The sequence below is a fragment of the Dryobates pubescens genome, chromosome 10 (assembly GCF_014839835.1).
Source record: "Dryobates pubescens isolate bDryPub1 chromosome 10, bDryPub1.pri, whole genome shotgun sequence".
In the NCBI taxonomy this organism is placed as follows: Eukaryota; Metazoa; Chordata; class Aves; order Piciformes; family Picidae; genus Dryobates; species Dryobates pubescens.
Window position 1 is genome coordinate 35,900,307 of NC_071621.1, and position 18,693 is coordinate 35,918,999.

Here is an 18,693-nt window from a genome sequence, read left to right on the forward strand (position 1 = left end):
TTACTTAGCTTTGTGCTTGGTGATTAGCCTGACTGGCTTTGTTTAATCCCAAACGTGGCTTTTAGGGTAACCAGAGACTATGCTTAACAACTTACATTCTTCAGTAAGTAAGAAGTTTTGATGTAATGCTTCATGGTTCTTAGGTTCTTACATCTCAATTCATGTTCTTAATTCCTGGGATGGGAATTCTGAAGATAAGGTGCTCTGAAAAAGTGGTAATTTTGGATGGTATTTTTCTCATCTGTCCTCAGACTGATGGTTTGCAGTATTTATGATCAGGAGTCTACTTCAGGATGAGATGAATTATGCTGTAGACATACCCATTTCTCTCCTTTGAATTGAAGAAGAGATGAGGATAGACCAGTTCTGATCTGAGTGTGCATCTGAGCAGATGACTCCAATCCTTTAATTGTTTTTTTACACCTTTTTTTCTCAAATCCTGGCTGTAGATTGGAGACCTTTTTCAATGGGCAACAATTTCAGGCATGCTAAAATGCCTTGGAGAGTAATTTCAGGCTTTCTCATTCCAGGATGAAATGGGTTGGCAAACAACTGTAGTGGCAGCTTGCATGGAGATTGATTTGCTTGCAGTTCCATCCCTGACCAGGTCTCTAATTGTTGTATTCAATAAAGTTTAAGGTTTGGAATAAGAAAGAGATACAGAAATTTGTACAATCAGCCTGCCAGATGGACAGGATTTGCTTTTGGTTACCTGCTAGAGACAAATCTCATGAGCAAATGATTGCAGGAGTGAAGACTAATAATAGTATGCTGGTGATGCATGATGAAATTCAAGGACAAGTGGAGTTTTCTCTGGGAAGTTGGGAAGTAAGACAGCAGCTCTTTAGCCTTTCTGTAGGTTGGACTGAATGATCTCAAAGGTCTTTTCCAACCTGGTTAATTACAGTCTCACAGTATCACCAAGGTTGGAAGAGACCTCAAAGATCATCAAGTCCAACCTGTCACCACAGACCTCATGACTAAACCATGGCACCAAGTGCCACATCCAATCCCCTCTTGAACACCACCACGGATGGGGACTCCACCACCTCCCTGGGCAGCACATTCCAATAGTGAATGACTCGCTCGGTGAAGAACTTTCTCCTCACCTCCAGCCTAAACTTCCCCTGGTGCAGCTTGAGACTGTGTCCTCTTGTTCTGGTGCTGGTTGCCTGAGAGAAGAGACCAACTCCCTCCTGGCTACAACCTCCCTTCAGGTAGTTGTAGACAGCAATGAGGTCTCCCCTGAGCCTCCTCTTCTCCAGGCTAAGCAACCCCAGCTCCCTCAGCCTCTCCTCACAGGGCTGTGCTCCAGACCTCTCCTCAGCCTCGTTGCCCTTCTCTGGACACGTTCAGGCGTCTCTGCTTCCTATCTCAGTTTGATACAAGAATTGTCTTCACAACATTGTGTCTGCAACAGTTTGATTGAATCATGATTTGTTTGTCTGATAACTTCCACTTTCTTAGAGGGTCATAGGAGGCAAGGATACCTTCTGACAGTTCAAATACAAGCTGCCTTGTGTCCCTTTTAGTTCCAGGTCTGACTGGAGTCATTATGGTGTTAGTGTTATTCCTGATGTGTACAGCTTCTACGTATGCCATCAGGTAAGACCTAATCCTATCGTTATGCTGAAAAAATGCCATTTGACTAATCATATTCTCCTACTGATTAGAAGGAATGAAGAGTAAATGTCATATGAGGCAAGAAGCATTTGAAGGAGTGTTAAAAATACCAGCTTTCTTGTGTCCTATTTTCCTTTTTAACCTATCTTGTAGCTAAATTAGCACAGTGAATTTGGCATTCAAAAAGTTACAAGACCTGATTCAATGGGTTTCAGAGAAAAAGAAGTTGTTTGAGGAGTGTGCTTAGTTAAAAGCCTACAACTTGAAAAATGCAAGTATTTCTTTTTTCTTTTGGTACAGGGAGGCAGTAAACTAAACATATGGAAAGTTCTGTTTGATGCACCAATTAACTCTGCTTGAAGTAAAATGAGATGATATCTTTGCCTTAATTATTTTCACCAATTAATTGTAACAGACTGCAAAATTCTGTCAACAAAGGATTCATTGCAGTGAAGGAAACCAAAACAGAGCTCTGCTACTGAAGTGGAATGTTGCCTTTTTTATTGTTTTGGAAAGCCCTGCTTCTGCTTGTCAGAGAAATTCTTTTTAATTTTGATTATAATTTAGAATTGTAGAATCAATAAGGTTGGAAAAGACCTCAGAGATCATCAAGTCCAACCTATCACCCAACATCTCATGACTAACTAAACTATGGCTTTAAGTGCCACATCCAATCCCCTCTTGAACACCTCCAGGGATGGTGACTCCACCACCTCCCTGGGCAGCACATTCCAATGGCCAAGCTCTCTTTCTAGGAAGAACTTTCTCCTCACCTCCAGCCTAAACCTCCCCTGGCACAGCTTGAGACTGTGTCCACTTGTTCCTTTGCTGGTTGCTTGGGAGAAGAGACCAACTCCCACCTGGCTACAACCTCCTTTCAGGTAGCTATAGAGAGCATTAAGGTCTTCCCTGAGCCTCCTCTTCTGCAGGCTAAGCAACCCCAGCTCCCTCAGCCTCTCCTCACAGGGCTGTGCTCCAGACCTCTCCCCAGCCTTGTTGCCCTTCTCTGGACACCTTCAAGTGTCTCAATGTCCTTCTTAAATTGAGGGGCCCAGAACTGGACACAGGACTCAAGGTGTGGCCTAAGCAGTGCTGAGTACAGGGCAGAATGACCTCCCTGCTCCTGCTGGCCACACTGTTCCTGATGCAGGCCAGGATGCCCTTGGCCTTCTTGGCTGCCTGGGCACACTGCTGGCTCATGTTCAGCTGCTGTCAACCAATACCCCCAGGTCCCTTTCTGCCTGGCTGCTCTCCAGCCACTCTGACCCCAGCCTGTAGCAGTGCCTGGGGTTGTTGTGGCCAAAGTGCAGCACCCTTTTAAATTTAAAATGTGAATTTAATTTAATTTCAATTTAATTTAAACCAGCAATGCAGTATTGGCTCAGAGTAGCTGCTGGGAGCTCTAAATGTTTGGTCCTCTAACCATTCACATTCTGCCCTGGTGTTATTGAACACATATTATAGGACATTTGAGTGACTAGTACCTTGGAGGATCTCACTCAGCATTGCAGCCTTTTTAAGGCTTGGATTCTGCAGTCAAACCATGTTAAAATAACCCTTATTTTTTATAGCAGTCTCTGATGAATTCAAAGACTGATTATGTAAATACATCATCTCAGTTCAGCAAACACTGAAGGATACTTTCATTCCCTATCTTGAAACGTTAATGGTGCTCCACTGATGTGTGCTAGATACGTGGTTTTGAACTCTCTGGAACTAATCCGTCTTCCCTGAGCAGCAATGTTATCAAGCACTGATTCAGGAAATTATTTCAGCAAATATTTGCTCACTTCTTTTAGAGAAAGATGCTTCCAGGGTTGAGACCTGTGTGAGGCACTGTAGGCTGCAGAAGTCCAGGATAAGGCGTATCAGACATGGCTGCACGCTACGTTGTCCGCACAGATGGCTCTGCTTGCAAAGGAGAGTCAGTTTGGGGAAGGTGGAAAAATAAAGCAATTACTTCACCCTGCAGCAGTGAGCCAGAACAGAGTCCTGTTTTCTACAAGGCCATCATAAATTAAATTAAAAAAACCCAAACAAAAATAACCCCAAAGCAGTGTTTATTAGTGACTGGGAAAGTTGGGAAAACATGTGTAGTTGTAAACATCTTCTTGGAAATAATAATGTTTGGGTTCATGCAGCAAAGATTTGCAGCTTCTGAATTTGCATGCCTGTCATTTCCTTCTTGGATTATTGTAAGTGCACATGCTTTTCCATCTTTCTGCCACCCAAAGCAGCAGACCCAAAGCCCTTAAGAGATCTGCATCTTCTGGTGCTCTAGCAACAGTTGTGATGTAGAGATTTTATCCTGGCTTCTCCCTCAGGCATGTAGCTCAAGCTTGTCCTTATTGTGTGTTATAGTAAGGAAATGAGCTTCTGTGTGCACCTTTCTGTCCCCTTTCAAACTCATTCCCTGTGGATTCTCGTGTGCCCTGTGATGGCTAAGCTCATGCTGCAGTCTTAGGAAAATTAACTGTAAATGTTCACTGCCTGTCAGAAGCTGGGCTGCAAAAAAAGTGTTTCAGAGAATATTGTACTCTCTTGGATTTCAGCCCTAATCTTTCACAGTGATCTGCTTAATCATTTTTTCCCTTCATCTGTTCTTCCTGAATTTTTTCTATGCATGATTATCCTGCTAGCTTCATGCCTTCCCTTGTTCAGTAAGCTGTGTGAATAAGTATTGGGAAGATCAAGTTAGCTGCTAATGCTTTAGAAGGGGAAGGTGAGTATGGTTTGAAAACTTGTCTAAATTTTTGCTGTGTCATACCCAAGAACTGGACCAACATTTTTTACTCATTAGGTTTTGTTTTGTTTTATTCTGTAAAGGTTATGAATTTATTAGAAATTGCAATAAGTCTTGTGAATAAATGTTGACCTTTCTGCCAACTTTCACATTCATGTGTTTTAAGAGTAGTTCCACTGATCACAACACTTTGGAAGCCATGAACTTAAAGGAACATTAAAATATAAGCTGCTCCAGTGCCAGCTGTCTTTGTAACCACTTATTTCAGTCTTCAATCTCATCCATCCATCCATCCCTCACTCCCTCCATCCATCCATCCATCCACCCATACATCCATCCATCCACCCATCCATCCATTCATCCACCCACCCACCCATTCATCCACCCACCCATCCATTCATCCATCCACCCACCCATCCATCCATCCACCCACCCACCCATCCATCCACCCATCCATCCATTCATCCACCCACCCACTCATCCATCCCTCCCTCCCTTTTTCAAAACTAGCTGTAACAAAGTGAAAAGTATTTTTTTAAAGCCTTGTAAAGAGCATTTCTCCGTACTCTTGCAAATCTTCACCTGAAAATGGCTCAAGCAGGCTAACCAGAATTAAAATGAAATACCCATCTTGTCCTCAAATCTTCAGCACTTTGCATTCCTAAGAAATGCATTCCTTCTGTGAATAATGCCTAGTTATAAGACCTAACAAGAAGGTAAAGAAAGTAAATGTTCTGAAGAACTTTACAATATATGTAACAGTAGGAAGATTAGGTGGTGTTGGATGATGGGTTGGACGTGATGATCTTGAAGGTCTCTTCCAACTTGGTTTATTCCTATTCTATTCTATTCTATTCTATTCTATTCTATTCTATTCTATTCTATTCTATTCTATTCTATTCTATTCTATTCTATTCTATCCTATTCTATCCTATTCTATTCTATTCTGTTATTTGGTATGTTAGAATACTGTTTTTATCTGTAGGATGCACAGTTTGAGATGACTACAGGTAAGAAATACATAATGTAAAACACTGAAAGTATGCTTCTTGGCAAGAGGTTCAACGGTCTACATCCTTTTAATTAAAGGAGGGGAAGTTGAGGGAACTTGATTACATTTCAGGGAACTTCCTAGAAGTGAGGAATCAGGATTTTAGGGTAGTGGTATCTGCAGGAATGCTGATAGGAGAATAATATATTTGACTGGTGGGAAGCTGACATTTAGACATAAGAAGCATACAGTAATGTTAATCAGTAATAGTCAGCTGTTGAAAACAACACATCAGAAGCTGGGATTGCCTTTCCAGCACTGGCATTTTGAATTATTGCCTAATTCTGAGAAAAGAAAAAAAACAAAACAAAAAGTGCTCAAGATTCAATGAAAATTAATTCACTGTGAAGCATTTGGTATTGTAGTAAGATACCAGATTAAACCAGAGCTCCAAGGCCTGTTTTCCATCTGGGGGTGAATGTTATTTTCTTTGTGCCTTCCCATTGTGCTTCCACTCCCCACACCATCATCCTTTGCTTTCATCCTGCTGATGTTCACTCCCACAACTCCTTACAGATGCAGTGGCTGCATGGAAATGCATACAAGGGAGTGGGTAGTTAGAAATGGATTGAGCATCCTCAGTAGGAAAAAGTGTTAGCTGAGTAAGGGGAAAAAAAATCACATGGTGAAGCAGGGTGTTCAGAGCCCCTTGCTGTTGCTGAGTTCCTTAGAACTTCCTTTGCTTGGATTTTAGGGTTTTTTTAGTGGATCTCAGATTGCCAAAGTGTTTTTTTCTGTCTTGAGAAAGCAAGCAGCTCAGTGCTGTATTGGAAACAAATGCAGTGCACACGTCAGGAGTATGGAAGCAAGGGCAGTTGGCTGTTTATGTAAAACGGGGGGAAATTCTTAAGCTATGTGCTTAGGATTAAAGCTTTTTGTTGATTAATTGTGTTAGCTTATGAGTGGGAGCAGGTTTTTTGGGGGTTTGGAAGGGCCTCTCCTGCTGTGCTGTGTAGTGTGAGAGATATGTTTGTGTGCTATGAAGTAGAATATTTTTATAACCATTTGGTTGTTGTTGTTTATTTTGGTGACTGTTTTACTCAAGAAAAAACAAACTTAACAGAAAGCAGCTCCAGATGGGTGTTTTCTTAGGTAATGTAAAAAGAATCAAGACCAAACAAATTACTTCTGAAGTCCTTTTTCTCCCCCTTCACCTCTCCTGATCCTTTCAGTGGTAATGTTGTTCTTGTTCCTGCCATGACCATCAGTCCTAGAACTCCACCACATGTGGCCTCCTGCCCCAAAAATTCTCCTACCTGTCCTCATGTTGATTCTTTGCTCTGAGATCCATTCCTCCTCTGTTTCCTTCCACTCTATACACTCACAAGTTTCTTTTACCTTTCCCACCAGCCCTTCTGCTGCTGCCTAAGCTTCCTGTTTGTGTATTGTACCAGTAGTGACATGCTAAACAGTGCAGGGAGAGCTCAAAGAGACACTCACTGTACAGAGTTTGAGATTTGTGCCTGGAGACTGGAGAGCTATTCTCGCTCAAAGGATCTGACTGGAAGTAGGACATATGAGAGTAGTGAATTTTCCTCATTTAGGAAGAGTACTTCAGCTGGATCTGTACTCTTATGTCCTTCATCTCAGCTTTTTGCTTGTGTGCCAGTCACCTGTTCTTCTCAACATTTAATTGCTTGCAAGTACAGTGTGCCTATAGGAATACATACTGGGCTTTGAGTGTTCTGCATGACTGTGTGGTGTATAATGACGTCCTGTGTGCACAGATCTGCTACTGATCAGCAGATTCCATCTCAGTGGAACAGCATTGAACCATGGTTTATTCTTTTCAGGGTTTCAAACTACGACATCTTCTGGTACACACACAACCTTTTCTTTGTCTTCTATATGCTGCTGATGCTGCATGTTTCTGGGTAAGTAGATGGAAAGCACTGTACCTTTACCTGAAGGAGAACCAGAAAGAGCAGTTCTCTTGATTATTACCTTTCCTGAGCTTGCTTGTTCTTAATGGGCAACTTCTTGACAAGGTGCTACCCTCTTTAGTTTTACAACAGGAGTTTGTTTCAATACAGTTCACACTGTAGCCTGGAGAACTGTGTTCTACTACAGCCAGCTAGCACAAACTTCTTCACTTTGAAGCTTATTCTTTGTCCATCTTACCAGTTTCTAGGGGGACATCAAGAACATATTATTGTTTCTTTTCTCTCCCCTCTTGCTTGGCTTCTGAGAGGAGAATGTGAAGCAAAGTTGCTCATCAATTTATCTTTGTACCTTTCATTTTGACTATTAAAGGAAGGGAAGGAGCAACCTCTCCCTAGTTAAGTCTTTCCCACTGCTATGATACAAAAATTGCTGTTTTTTTTTTCTTCTTGTTTTCACAAGCATCAGACCTGTGTTCATGTGCCATGGATCTGATGGACAGGTCTCTGTCAGGCACAAACAAGCCTAGCTCTGCCACAGAGTGAAGCAGCTTCCACAAGTTATGCTCTGTGACAATCTGCCTCTGAAGTTTCCCTTGTGGATGTAGGTGCAGAGGTTGGTATAGGCAAGGGAAGGTGCATTTGAACAAGGTTTATTTCTTGGTGTTGTCAACATCTGTGGAAACATGGGGTGCTGCAATGTCCATGTGACACTGAGCACCGCTGCTTAAAGTAAACCGTGAAAGGCAATTAAGCCTTGCATGATCATGGCAGGAATAGGCTGTTGAAAAAAACACAGATGCAGCTTGAGATCTGGTGAAGGAAGCAGTTCAGAACAAATTCCTGGACACAATCCCAGTTCTCTGGGGATTTTAATTTATTTTTTTTCTTGTAGTGTTGGGTTTTTTTTGTGGTGTTTTCTTGTTGTGTTGTTTTGTTTTGTCTTGTTTTCCTCTTGTGTTGTGGTGTTTTCTTCTTGTGTTGGTTTGGGTTTTTGTGTTCTGCTGTTTGGGTTTGGGTTGGGTTTTGGTGTTTTGTTGTTTGGGTTTGGGTTGGGTTTTGGTGTTGTTTTGTGGTTTGGGTTGGGTTTTGCTCTTGTTTGGGTTTGGTTTTGGTGTTGTTTTGTTGTTTGGGTTTGGGTTGGGTTTTGGTGTTGTTTGGGTTTGGGTTGGGTTTTGGTGGTGTTTTGTTGTTTGGGTTTGGGTTGGGTTTTGGTGTTGCTGTTTGGGTTGGGTTTTGGTGTTGTTTTGTTGTTTGGGTTTGGGTTGGGTTTTGGTGTTGTTTGGGTTTGGGCTGGGTTTTGGTGTTGTTGTTTGGGTTTGGTTTTGGTGGTGTTTTGTTGTTTGGGTTTGGGTTGGGTTTTGGTGTTGTTTTGTTGCTTGGGTTTAGTTTGAGTTTGGTTTGGTTTGGTTTTGTTTTTGTTTTGTGTGCTGCTCTTGCTAATACCTGGGGAAGATAGATCTAACCTGTTCTGTGTATCCTGGAGCATAATCAACTTCTCCTAAATAATTACTGCAAGTGTGTGCCTATCTTCTTGAAAATGCCTGGTGACTTATATCCTTGAAGTTCCCAAGGCAATTCATTCCAGTGATTCTTTGGAGCATTTTCCATGTCTGTTTTAATTCATCTTCTCCGCTCTATGGTCCTGTGCCCATTGCATGCTTAACTGTGTTGCCACTTCTTCATGAGGGAAGAATCCTGGTTGAAGTTTGCAAACCAAGACTGCAGTACATTAAACAGGCATCTTCTTGTACACAGCCCCCTTAGTATTGAATTGGAAAGTCATTCAGTGTGAATCTAAAAGAGCTGTCAGTTAGAAGTGGGAGAAAAATGAGTCATGGGGAGTGGGAGTCAGTTCAACTCTAAAAGATGCCTAAATGTAGGTTTCTAGATGTTTTCTAAGTGTCTTTCTCCCATTATAGTCTAATGGGTTCTAATAAATACAGTCAATGGAGCTTCAGGGATGCTTCACCTAACCTGCTGCTACAAAGATCTGTGCTGAAGCGATCTGCATTGATTGATTGCTAGGCTCCATTGGTGATTTAGGAGATCTCTTCTGAGGTTAAAGGAAGCTTAGATATCCACACTTAGGTGGCCAAATGACTCTTGCATGACATGTCTTTGAGATCTGTAGATGCATGGGCAGTTACTCTACAGAGCAAGCCATCTGCTGTGTCTGAACAGTGCAAGGAAATTGGGTGAGGATTTAGCTGTCTTGGGAGTCTCTCCTCTTGAGAATTTGCAGTAGTCATGGACACTTGTTTTGTTTACAGCTGTTATGGGTATATTCCTATATTATCCAAGCACTTTTCAGCAATATATTCTCAGGGGATTCTTGTAGGGCATTATGCTCAAAGACTTTCCTTGCTCTTACACTTCTTGCAATGTGACTTTCAAATATTTGAATGGATTGGGATGTGGAGCATCTCTGCTGTAATTAATCTGTGTGTCAGTAAAAGCAACAACAAAAACAGTCTGTGTAAAAGAAAAGCTTGGTGTTTCTAGTACTAATCTAAGGAGCTATGAAACATGGAAAACCCCTGAAGCCAGATCCTCAGCTGATCCAGATTTGGTATTGTTGTGGAATTAGATGGGTTATCCTGGGCCTTGGGAAGTGAGAGTAAGGCCTTTGTGCTGTCACTAGTGTCATCAAGCCATTTATCTTCCAAAGGGTGAAAATTCTTAGGATTCCACCCACATATTGAACTTTAGAAGACCCCTCAAGCACCTCACCTTGAGCTATGCATCAGATGGATGATAAGACAGAAGCAGTGCAATTCTCTATACAAACCACTTAGAACCATTAACCTCTCTCTTATCCTCACAAAACTCTCAAGAAATGGCTCTAGGTGTTTCCCAGTTCTAGCTGCAAGTGAATTTTTTCCTCTGTTTTGGGGATGGGAAGTTGGGAGTGAAGTTGATAGTTACCCATGCATCTCTGCATGCTGTGTTGCTCAGCCTGTAGGACACTTTTCATATGGGAAAGGCCCTTTCTGTCTCCCTTTTTTGATTGCTAAAGATGTCTGCCTCCTACTGACTGACATCCACACTGAGGCTTTTTGTCTTTGAGCGTTGCACTAAATAACTGTAGGAGGATATATCTTGGGCTTCTAAAGAGCTGTGCAGAACTCAGCCTTCCTGGGAACTGAGCTTGGATGTGTAAAACAACTTGCCTTTCCTTGACAGCTTTAGAAATAGGAGTCATTGCAGTTGCTGTTAACAGGCAATTTTGTCATCCCAGCTTGCCACACAGTTAGCATGTTTGTAATAGTTTAAACAAACTAGAAATGAGTGGAGGGGATGCTCATGTCTTCAGTACAGCTATTTATATCTCCAGGAAAAGTTTCAGCCCTCTGTTGAGATGTTCTGAGAACAGGGAAGGGGTGGGTGCAGCTGGCAGGCATGCACACAAGGTTGATTGGAAAAATAACTGTGTGGTGTGACTTCCAGAGGTATTCATCAGGCACCATAATATTTATGGTGCAAGAAACTAGTGGGATACCAGGGGTATCTGTCACTTGCAAATACACAGTGACCAACAGTGCTGCCAGATGCAAGCGACAGGCCTGATCAAGCGATTAATACAGATGGAAGTGTGGGTGTAGGCACACAAATACTTCCCAAGTGCTTCTCCTGGGGCTGGATTTGGAGTTTAGAGTGAGCAGGTTTGACTTCCAAGCTGTGCATTATTCACTGTGGGAAGCTTGTTACTAGCTGTTGGGACTGCATTTCAGTAGGGAAGATTGCCAGTAGCCTCTCAGAGCCCATTTAGGTTGGGAGTATTGCAGGTGTCTTATTTCTCTCTCTTCCGGAGCATGTGTCCTTCTGTTTGATGGTAGGCTTGAGAGGAGCCTTTAGGATGTGGCCTAGCATTCAGAGGGTGAGTGTTACCTGACATTATGTCAGTCTGCCTTATGCCCCCCCCAACACCATCCTATACAGCTGTCATTTAGATTATTTTGTGTTGTAAAATGCTCCTCCTTGTGGGTTCACTGTCACCAAATCCAGGTTTGTAGGCAATTTTTGAGGCATTTTATTGCTAATACAATCGTTTCTTCCCTTGTTTTGATGATTAATTCACGTGTTGAGTTATCCCAGAATGTCTCAGCTTTCCACTGGCTAGTTTCTAGCTGCAACTGCAAGGTTCTTGCTTTGTTTTACCTTAAATTTAGCTTAAAAAAGCAGCATGGATCCCACAAAATACTTTACAAGAAAGGTTCCCTGGCTATCATGCAGGAGTCTTATTTTTTCCTTCTGTCTGTTTGAGAAGATGATACTCAAAGGAGCAAATCACACTGCTGTGTGCAAACCTGATGAACACCAAGTAGTGGGAGCACTCCTGCAGTCTAGGATTTGACATCCTGGGCCACTTCTGCTGCAGACTGCCTTAAAAAACAGAGCTTGCTGACTGTAGGGAGGCAGAATGAAAAAAGCCTGGGTGTGATTGAACTGGAAATGTGATTGTTTATTTTATTTCTTTTCAAGGCTTCCACAATATCTTCCTCCTTTCAAGCAGTATTAAGCTTGAGGCTGTTCAGTGGGGGAGTGCCAAGTGAGCTGGAAAAGTTAAACCTTGCCTCTAGTGACAGAGGGCTCTATTGTTGCAAAGCTTCAATCTCCTTGGAAGTCCTGCAAGCAAGCAGACTGAAAAATCTTACAGGAGATAAGCCTCGTGACTAGGTTGTAAAACCCTCTGCAAATTAAGATAAGTTGCTTGGGTTTGACTGTTACTTCAACATCTTTGCTATCTTTATTCTCCTGTAGGGGAGTGCTCAAGTACCAGACCAACTTAGAGCAGCACCCGCCTGGTTGCATTAAACCCAACCAAACACTCCAGCAAAATATGACTGTGCCAAAGGCTTTTGAAGATCTGCTACCTGGCTATACCACTGAGCCTTTCCCAGAGGACTTATCAGTACCAGAACCCTTTGCACGAAATGCCTTTATGAGCGTTTGTTCTGAGGAACCCAAGTTCCAGTCCCACTTCCCAGAGGTCTGTATGATCCGACGTTTCAGGTATTACAAGCCATGCCAAGTCTTTCAGTCAGCCATAACCACTAATTATTGCTTTTCCAGACCAGATGTTTTATTGATGGAAAATATTATTAAAACCTTTTCAGGCATTCAAAGATTTGATGGGGAAAAAAACCCAAATCTGTGTTAAACCCTGAACTGCATTGCAGTGTGGGGCATAGACTGGGGTGGAAAAATGTCAAGGGATTGGCTGGGATGTTCTTTTTCATGTGGCACGATAAGAGATGTATTTGTCTTGCTATAAATGTGACCTTAAATTGCAGTGTAGTACTCAAGAGCAAACATTTCTGTAACGTATTCATAAGGCCTTTTTGTGAGCATTATGTGGCAGTAATTAATTAACATAATCAAACTCCATTTGTTCTCTCTTTGACCGTGTGGATGCAAGGTTTCACGCTCCTTTCTGGCTTGCAGTTGGTTGTGGTTTGGCTCTGTATAGCCTGCTGTTTGCAGACAGGCTTGTTATGTATGTGACATGGGTAAATGAGCATGATGACAGCGGGAAGAGAAAAGCCTTTGCTTTGCCTGTTTTCTGTTTCCCCTTTGCTTCTTTATGTTTCGTGGCAGCAGCGTGTTCTTCATCCAGAGTTTCTCTTTTCTTTTGAGTAAAGATGAGCAGAGCTGTATTGACAAGTAGCCTGAGGAAGTTTGGGAATACAGAGTTTTCAATTCCAAGGTGCACAGTTTGAGGTGTTCCCATAACAGACCTCAGGACTTCAGTATTACAACAGTTTACTGCAGAACATGCAGATCCCTTACTCGCTGCACGGGGAACCCATTTTACTGGGGAGCTCACAATCATAATGAGAAACAATCTGTTCTACAATGAAGTCCTCCAACAAAGTTATTTGTATTTTGTTGTGGCAACACTCCTGAACTGGAAGCATCAGTGTATATCTGACTCCATGTGAATAGAATAGAATAGAATAGAAAAGAAAATAGAATAGAATAGAAAATAGAATAGAATAGAGAATAGAATAGAATAGAATAGAATAGAATAGAATAGAATAGAATAGAATAGAATAGAATAGAATAGAATAGAATAGAATAGAATAGAATAGGATTAACCAGGTTGGAAAAGACCTTTGAGATCATCGAGACCAATCTATCACCCAACACCATCTAATCAACCTAACCATGGCACCAAGCACCCCATCCAGTCTCCTCTTAAACACCTCCAGTGATGGTGACTCCACCACCTCCCTGGGCAGCACATGCCAATGGCCAATCTCTCTTTCTGGGGAGAACTTCTTCCTAACAGCCAGCTTAAAGCTCCCCTGGCACAGCTTGAGACTGTGTCCTCTTGTTCTGGTGCTGGGCGCCTGGGAGAAGAGACCAAGCCCCAGCTGGCTACAACCTCCCTTCAGGTAGCTGTAGACAGCAAGAAGGTCTCCTCTGAGCCTCCTCTTCTCCAGGCTTGAACCCACAGAACATCAAAACTCTTCTGGAGGGCTAAAATCACTGGCAATGTAGCTACATAAACCCATAGTAGCATGGTTGCAAAAGAGGTCATAAGCATTTTGTTCTTGATGAGTTTGATGATTGAAATTTTTTGTGCTTGTGGGAGATGAACACAATCTCAAGCTGTGCCAGGGGAGGTTTAGGCTGGATGTTGGGAAGAAGTTCTTCATAGAGAGAGTGATTGGCCATAGGAATGTGCTGTCCAGGGAGATGGTGGAGTCACCATCCCTGGAGGTGTTTAGGAGGAGACCGGATGGGGCACTTAGTGCCATGGTTTAGTTGATTAGGTGGTGTTAGGTGATAGGTGGGACTTGATGATCTCTGAGGTCTTTTCCAACCTGGTCAATTCTGTATTCATGAAGGAGCTGAAGGGAGTGTGCATCTTGTGACCGATGCTGCCTGGTCAGATTGATGAAGCCTTTGGATTTGTGCACTTAGGGGTGTGGAAGTCACTTGTGACAGGCACGCTGCTTCATAGCAGCTGTGAAATGAGGCTGTGCAGGTGCTTGTGTGGTTTTGAAATCAGAAAACACGAAATGAAAAGTCCTTGAGGTAACACAATTTTTGTCCCCTCAACAGACATGGTTTTGGATTTCTGGACCTCTGTGCTTGTACTGTGTGGAAAGGCTGTACCGCTACATCCGCAGTAATAAACCAGTCACAATAACTTCAGTGATTAGCCACCCCTCCAATGTCCTTGAAGTAAGGATGGTGAAGGATGATTTTCAAGCAAGGCCTGGTCAGGTGAGTTAGTGTGCTCCTAAAAAATCATTGCTGTTCATCTGGCATTGTCTGTAGGGATCAGTGTTGGGCCCAATCCTATTCAGTATATTTACTGATGATCTGGATGAGGGGATTGAGTCCAGCATTAGCATATTTGTAGATAACACCAAGTTGGGAGCAGGTGTTAATCTGTTAGAGGGTAGGAGGGCTCTGCAGAGGGGCCTTGACAGGCTGGACAGATGGACAGAGTCCAACATGATGGCATATAACAACTCCAAGTGCCAGGTGCTGCTCTTTGGCCACAATAGCCCTATGCAGTGCTGCAGGCTGGGGTCAGAGTGGTTGGAGAGCAGCCAGGAAGAAAGGGACCTGGGGTTAGTGGTTGACAGATGGCTGAACATGAGCCAGCAGTGTGCCCAGTCATCCAAGAAGGTCAATGGCATCCTGGCCTGCATCAGAAATAGTGTGGCCAACAGGAGCAGGAAAGTCACTGTGCCCCGTACTCAGCACTGCTTAGACCATACCTTGAGTCCTGTGTCCAGTTCTGGGCCCCTCAATTTAAGAAGGACATTGAGACACTTGATTGTGTCCAGAGAAGGACAACAAGGCTGGGGAGAGGTCTCAAGCACAAGCCCTATGAGGAGAGGCTGAGGGAGCTGGGGTTGCTTAGCCTGGAGAAGAGGCTCAGGGGAGACCTTCTTGCTGTCTACAACTGCCTGAAGGGAGGTTGTAGCCAGCTGGGGGTTGGTCTCTTCTCCCAGGCAAGCAGCACCAGAACAAGAGGACACAGTCTCAAGCTGTGCCAGGGGAAGTTTAGACTCGAGGTGAGGAGAAAGTTCTTCCCAGCAAGAGAGACTGGCCATTGGAACGTGTGTCATGAGGTGTTGGGTGACAGGTTGGACTTGATGATCTCTGAGGTATTTTCCAACCTTATTGATTCTATGACTTTCACTTTGTATATGCTAGGCTGTCATTGAATGTTTTGAATGTATCTTTTCCATGATGTAAGTTTCTCTGGCTGATTTTGTTTCAGTATGTCATTCTGCACTGCCCAAGAGTGTCTGCCCTGGAAAGCCATCCATTCACCCTTACAATGGTAAGAAACAGTTGGTTTTTTTTTCTGTACTTTCCCTATTGTATATACATGGAGTAAGCAAGCAGCAAATGGTCTTTGTTTCCTTCAAGGTGACAATTCCCTCCAGAAGAGCTTATGTTTCATTTATGAGTATACCAATGAATATGAAGTGTTGTGATTATGATGTATGACAGTCCCCAACATTTATTTCATTTTCTCCACTGCTGAGAAAATGATAATGGGATATTTTTTTTTTTTCCTTCCAGCCTTCCTGATTTTGGTGATTGTTTCGTGAAAGAGATTTTTTATAGACCTTAAAAACAGCATGGGCACAAACTGTGGTGAATTTTCTGTCATCTTTCCCATTGAGTGGAAAGACAGTCCTGCCTTTGCCTTTTCCAAAGCTGTAAAAGTTTAAAGGAGTTTCTAAAACAGTCTTCTGTTTTATTTTTATATTAAGAGATGTATCAGTGACTTAGTGATACACCAGTGAAGTCCTGCAACAGTGATGTTATTACTTTCTTACTCAGCTCAGTTGATCTAGAATGAGAAGTGGAACCTCTGGAAACAAAGTGGAATAAAGTGAACTTCTATATAAATAGACCTGAAGTTCGCCAGGACTGATCAATGCAGAGGTCTGGGAGATGCCATCAAAAAATTGCTGTACTGCACTGAATGTTACTACAAATAACAGAGCCTAAGGTTGAATAGTAGTGGCAGCTTTTTCTTTCCAAAGTGAATAATATCTGTATTGATGATCTAGATGAGGGTATTGAGTCCGTCCTCAGTAAATTTGCAGATGACACCACACTGAAGACAAGTGCCAGGTGCTGCACTTTGGCCACAGTGACCCCATGCAGTGCTGCAGGCTGGGGTCAGAGTGGCTGGAGAGCAGCCAAACAGAAAGGGACCCAGATGTAGTGGTTGATAGTAGGCTGAACATGAGCCAGCAGTGTGCCAGGTGGCCAAGAAGGCCAATAGCATCCTGGCCTGCATCAGGCATAGTGAGGCCAGCAGGAGCAGGGAAGTGATTGTGCCCTGTACTCAGCACTGGTTAGGCCACACCTTGAGTCCTGTGTCCAGTTCTGGATCCCTCAGTTTAGGAAAGATGTTGAGCTGCTGGAAGGTGTCCAGAGAAGGGCAACAAAGCTGGGGAGGGGTCTGGAGCACAGCCCTGTGAGGAGAGGCTGAGGGAGCTGGGGTTGTTTAGCCTGGAAAAGAGGAGCCATCCAGTCTCTTCCTTAACACCTCCAGGGACGGTGACTCCCCCACCTCCCTGGGCAGCACATTCCAATGGCCAATCTCTCTGTCTGGGAAGAACTTTCTCCTCCCCTCCAGCCTAAACTTCCCCTGGCACAGCTTGAGACTGTGTCCTCTTGTTCTGGTGCTGGTTGCCTGAGAGAAGAGACCAACCCCCAGCTGGCTACAACCTCCCTTCAGGTAGTTGTAGAGAGCAAGGAGGTCTCCCCTGAGCCTCCTCTTCTCCAGGCTAAGCAACCTCAGCTCCCTCAGCCTCTCCTCACAGGGCTGTGCTCCAGACCTCTCCCCAGCCTCGTTGCCCTTCTCTGGACACCTTCAAGTGTCTCAATGTCCTTCTTAAATTGAGAGGCCCAGAAGTGGACACAGTAATCAAGGTGTGGCCTAAGCAGTGCTGAGTCCAGGGGCAGAATGACAGAGCTGTGAGTTTCTTTCTTAATAAATATAGCTAACTCATTTATATTCAGGTAACATGCAGCATATTTTCATACATAACTCTAGTTGAGAAATTACAGTTTGGGTGATTTTTATAGTCATGCAGTGAAACTGTAGGATTAGAATGACCAAGTTCCACATATGCACATTGCAGCATGTCTGAAGGATGCAATACTAGACTAGGAAATTTCTGTTCCTGCTCAGTGCTCTACATTTTAAAGTGCAGTGGTATCCCTCAGCATAGCAGCATATCCTTCAAGATTGCACACTTATTTTAAGTATCACAAGATAGGAAGTTACTGCTGAGTTACCAAGCTTCATTTTGATTGCCACAAACATTTCAGTAGAGCATCAGCTGTGCTGGAGAAATGCTGTTACTGGGTAAATAGCTGTTTTACGGCATAATGAGGATTTGAAATGTGTAGGTTTATGGCTGTCTTTTTTGCTCAGCCTAAGCAGGGAACAGCCATTTCCACATGTCTTTCTAGGTCACAGAACATGCCTTGGGCTGCTGGCCTTGCTTAGAAGGCTGGTTTTTTTGAGGTTTAATGTGATGCCCACTGTGGGACTGTGCTTATAGAGTGTGTAGGAAATAGCTTAACTCAGTATTTGTTCTGTTCCCATCTGACCTGCTTGTAGGTCAAGCAAGCTGGAACACCACTGCTGCTTCTTTTGTTGGAGCATGATAATCCCAGAGTTATTTTTCCGGGCTAGTGTAGGAGTGTGGCACTCAGAGCCACACCAGATGCAGCATGAGGAGCAAATACTGGAAGTGCAGTGCAGCAGTGACTGCAGCAGAGCTAGAGGGAAGACACTGGCCTTTTTCCTGGTGTTGTTGGCCTCCTTAGAATCAGAATAATTTGGGCTGAAAGGGACCCTGAAAGATCATCTAGTCCAATCCTCTCTGTAAAGAGCAAGGACATCTTCAACTAGATAAGGTTTCTCAGAGCTCCTTCCAACCTAACCTTTAATGTTTCCAGGGATGGGGCTTCTACCACCTCTCTGGGCAATTTGTTCCAGTGTTTCAGCATTCTCATTGTGGAAAAAAATAATCTTCTTTATATCTAGCCCAAATCTTAGCTTCTTTTAGTTTAAAACCATTAGCCCATGTCCTAGTGAAATAGACCCTCCTAAAAAGCCTGTTCCCAGGCTCTAGATGAAGTCCTTCTCTGAGCCAGGGAAGCATCTCTCTGTGCCTGGAGTATGCTTAAAAGCCAAGAAGTGACCAGTTCAGACACACAAGCAAGGGCTATAAGCAAAACTGGAAAGGAAGGTATGAGTCAGTGTGAAGCAGTCATAAAGATGTTGTACTAGTCCCTTCCCTTTTCTGGCTTGTGTAATATTTACAATTTAGCTCAGTCTCTTACATAACATTGAGGTGGAGGAAAACACTGGGAGGTTGTGTAAAGGG

The 18,693-nt window shown here is 43.3% G+C and overlaps 1 protein-coding gene across 2 annotated transcripts in view; it reads left to right on the plus strand.

Annotated features, from left to right (window-relative positions):
- NOX4 (NADPH oxidase 4) overlaps positions 1 to 18,693 on the plus strand; it is a 126,483-nt gene that overhangs the window by 22,166 nt on the left and 85,624 nt on the right. For both annotated transcript variants that reach the window (XM_009901507.2, XM_054164645.1), the window contains 5 exons: positions 1,533 to 1,605; positions 7,211 to 7,291; positions 12,062 to 12,290; positions 14,372 to 14,536; positions 15,549 to 15,611. In XM_009901507.2, coding sequence (XP_009899809.2) covers positions 1,533 to 1,605; positions 7,211 to 7,291; positions 12,062 to 12,290; positions 14,372 to 14,536; positions 15,549 to 15,611 — 611 coding nt within the window. The remainder of the gene's footprint in view (positions 1 to 1,532; positions 1,606 to 7,210; positions 7,292 to 12,061; positions 12,291 to 14,371; positions 14,537 to 15,548; positions 15,612 to 18,693) is intronic.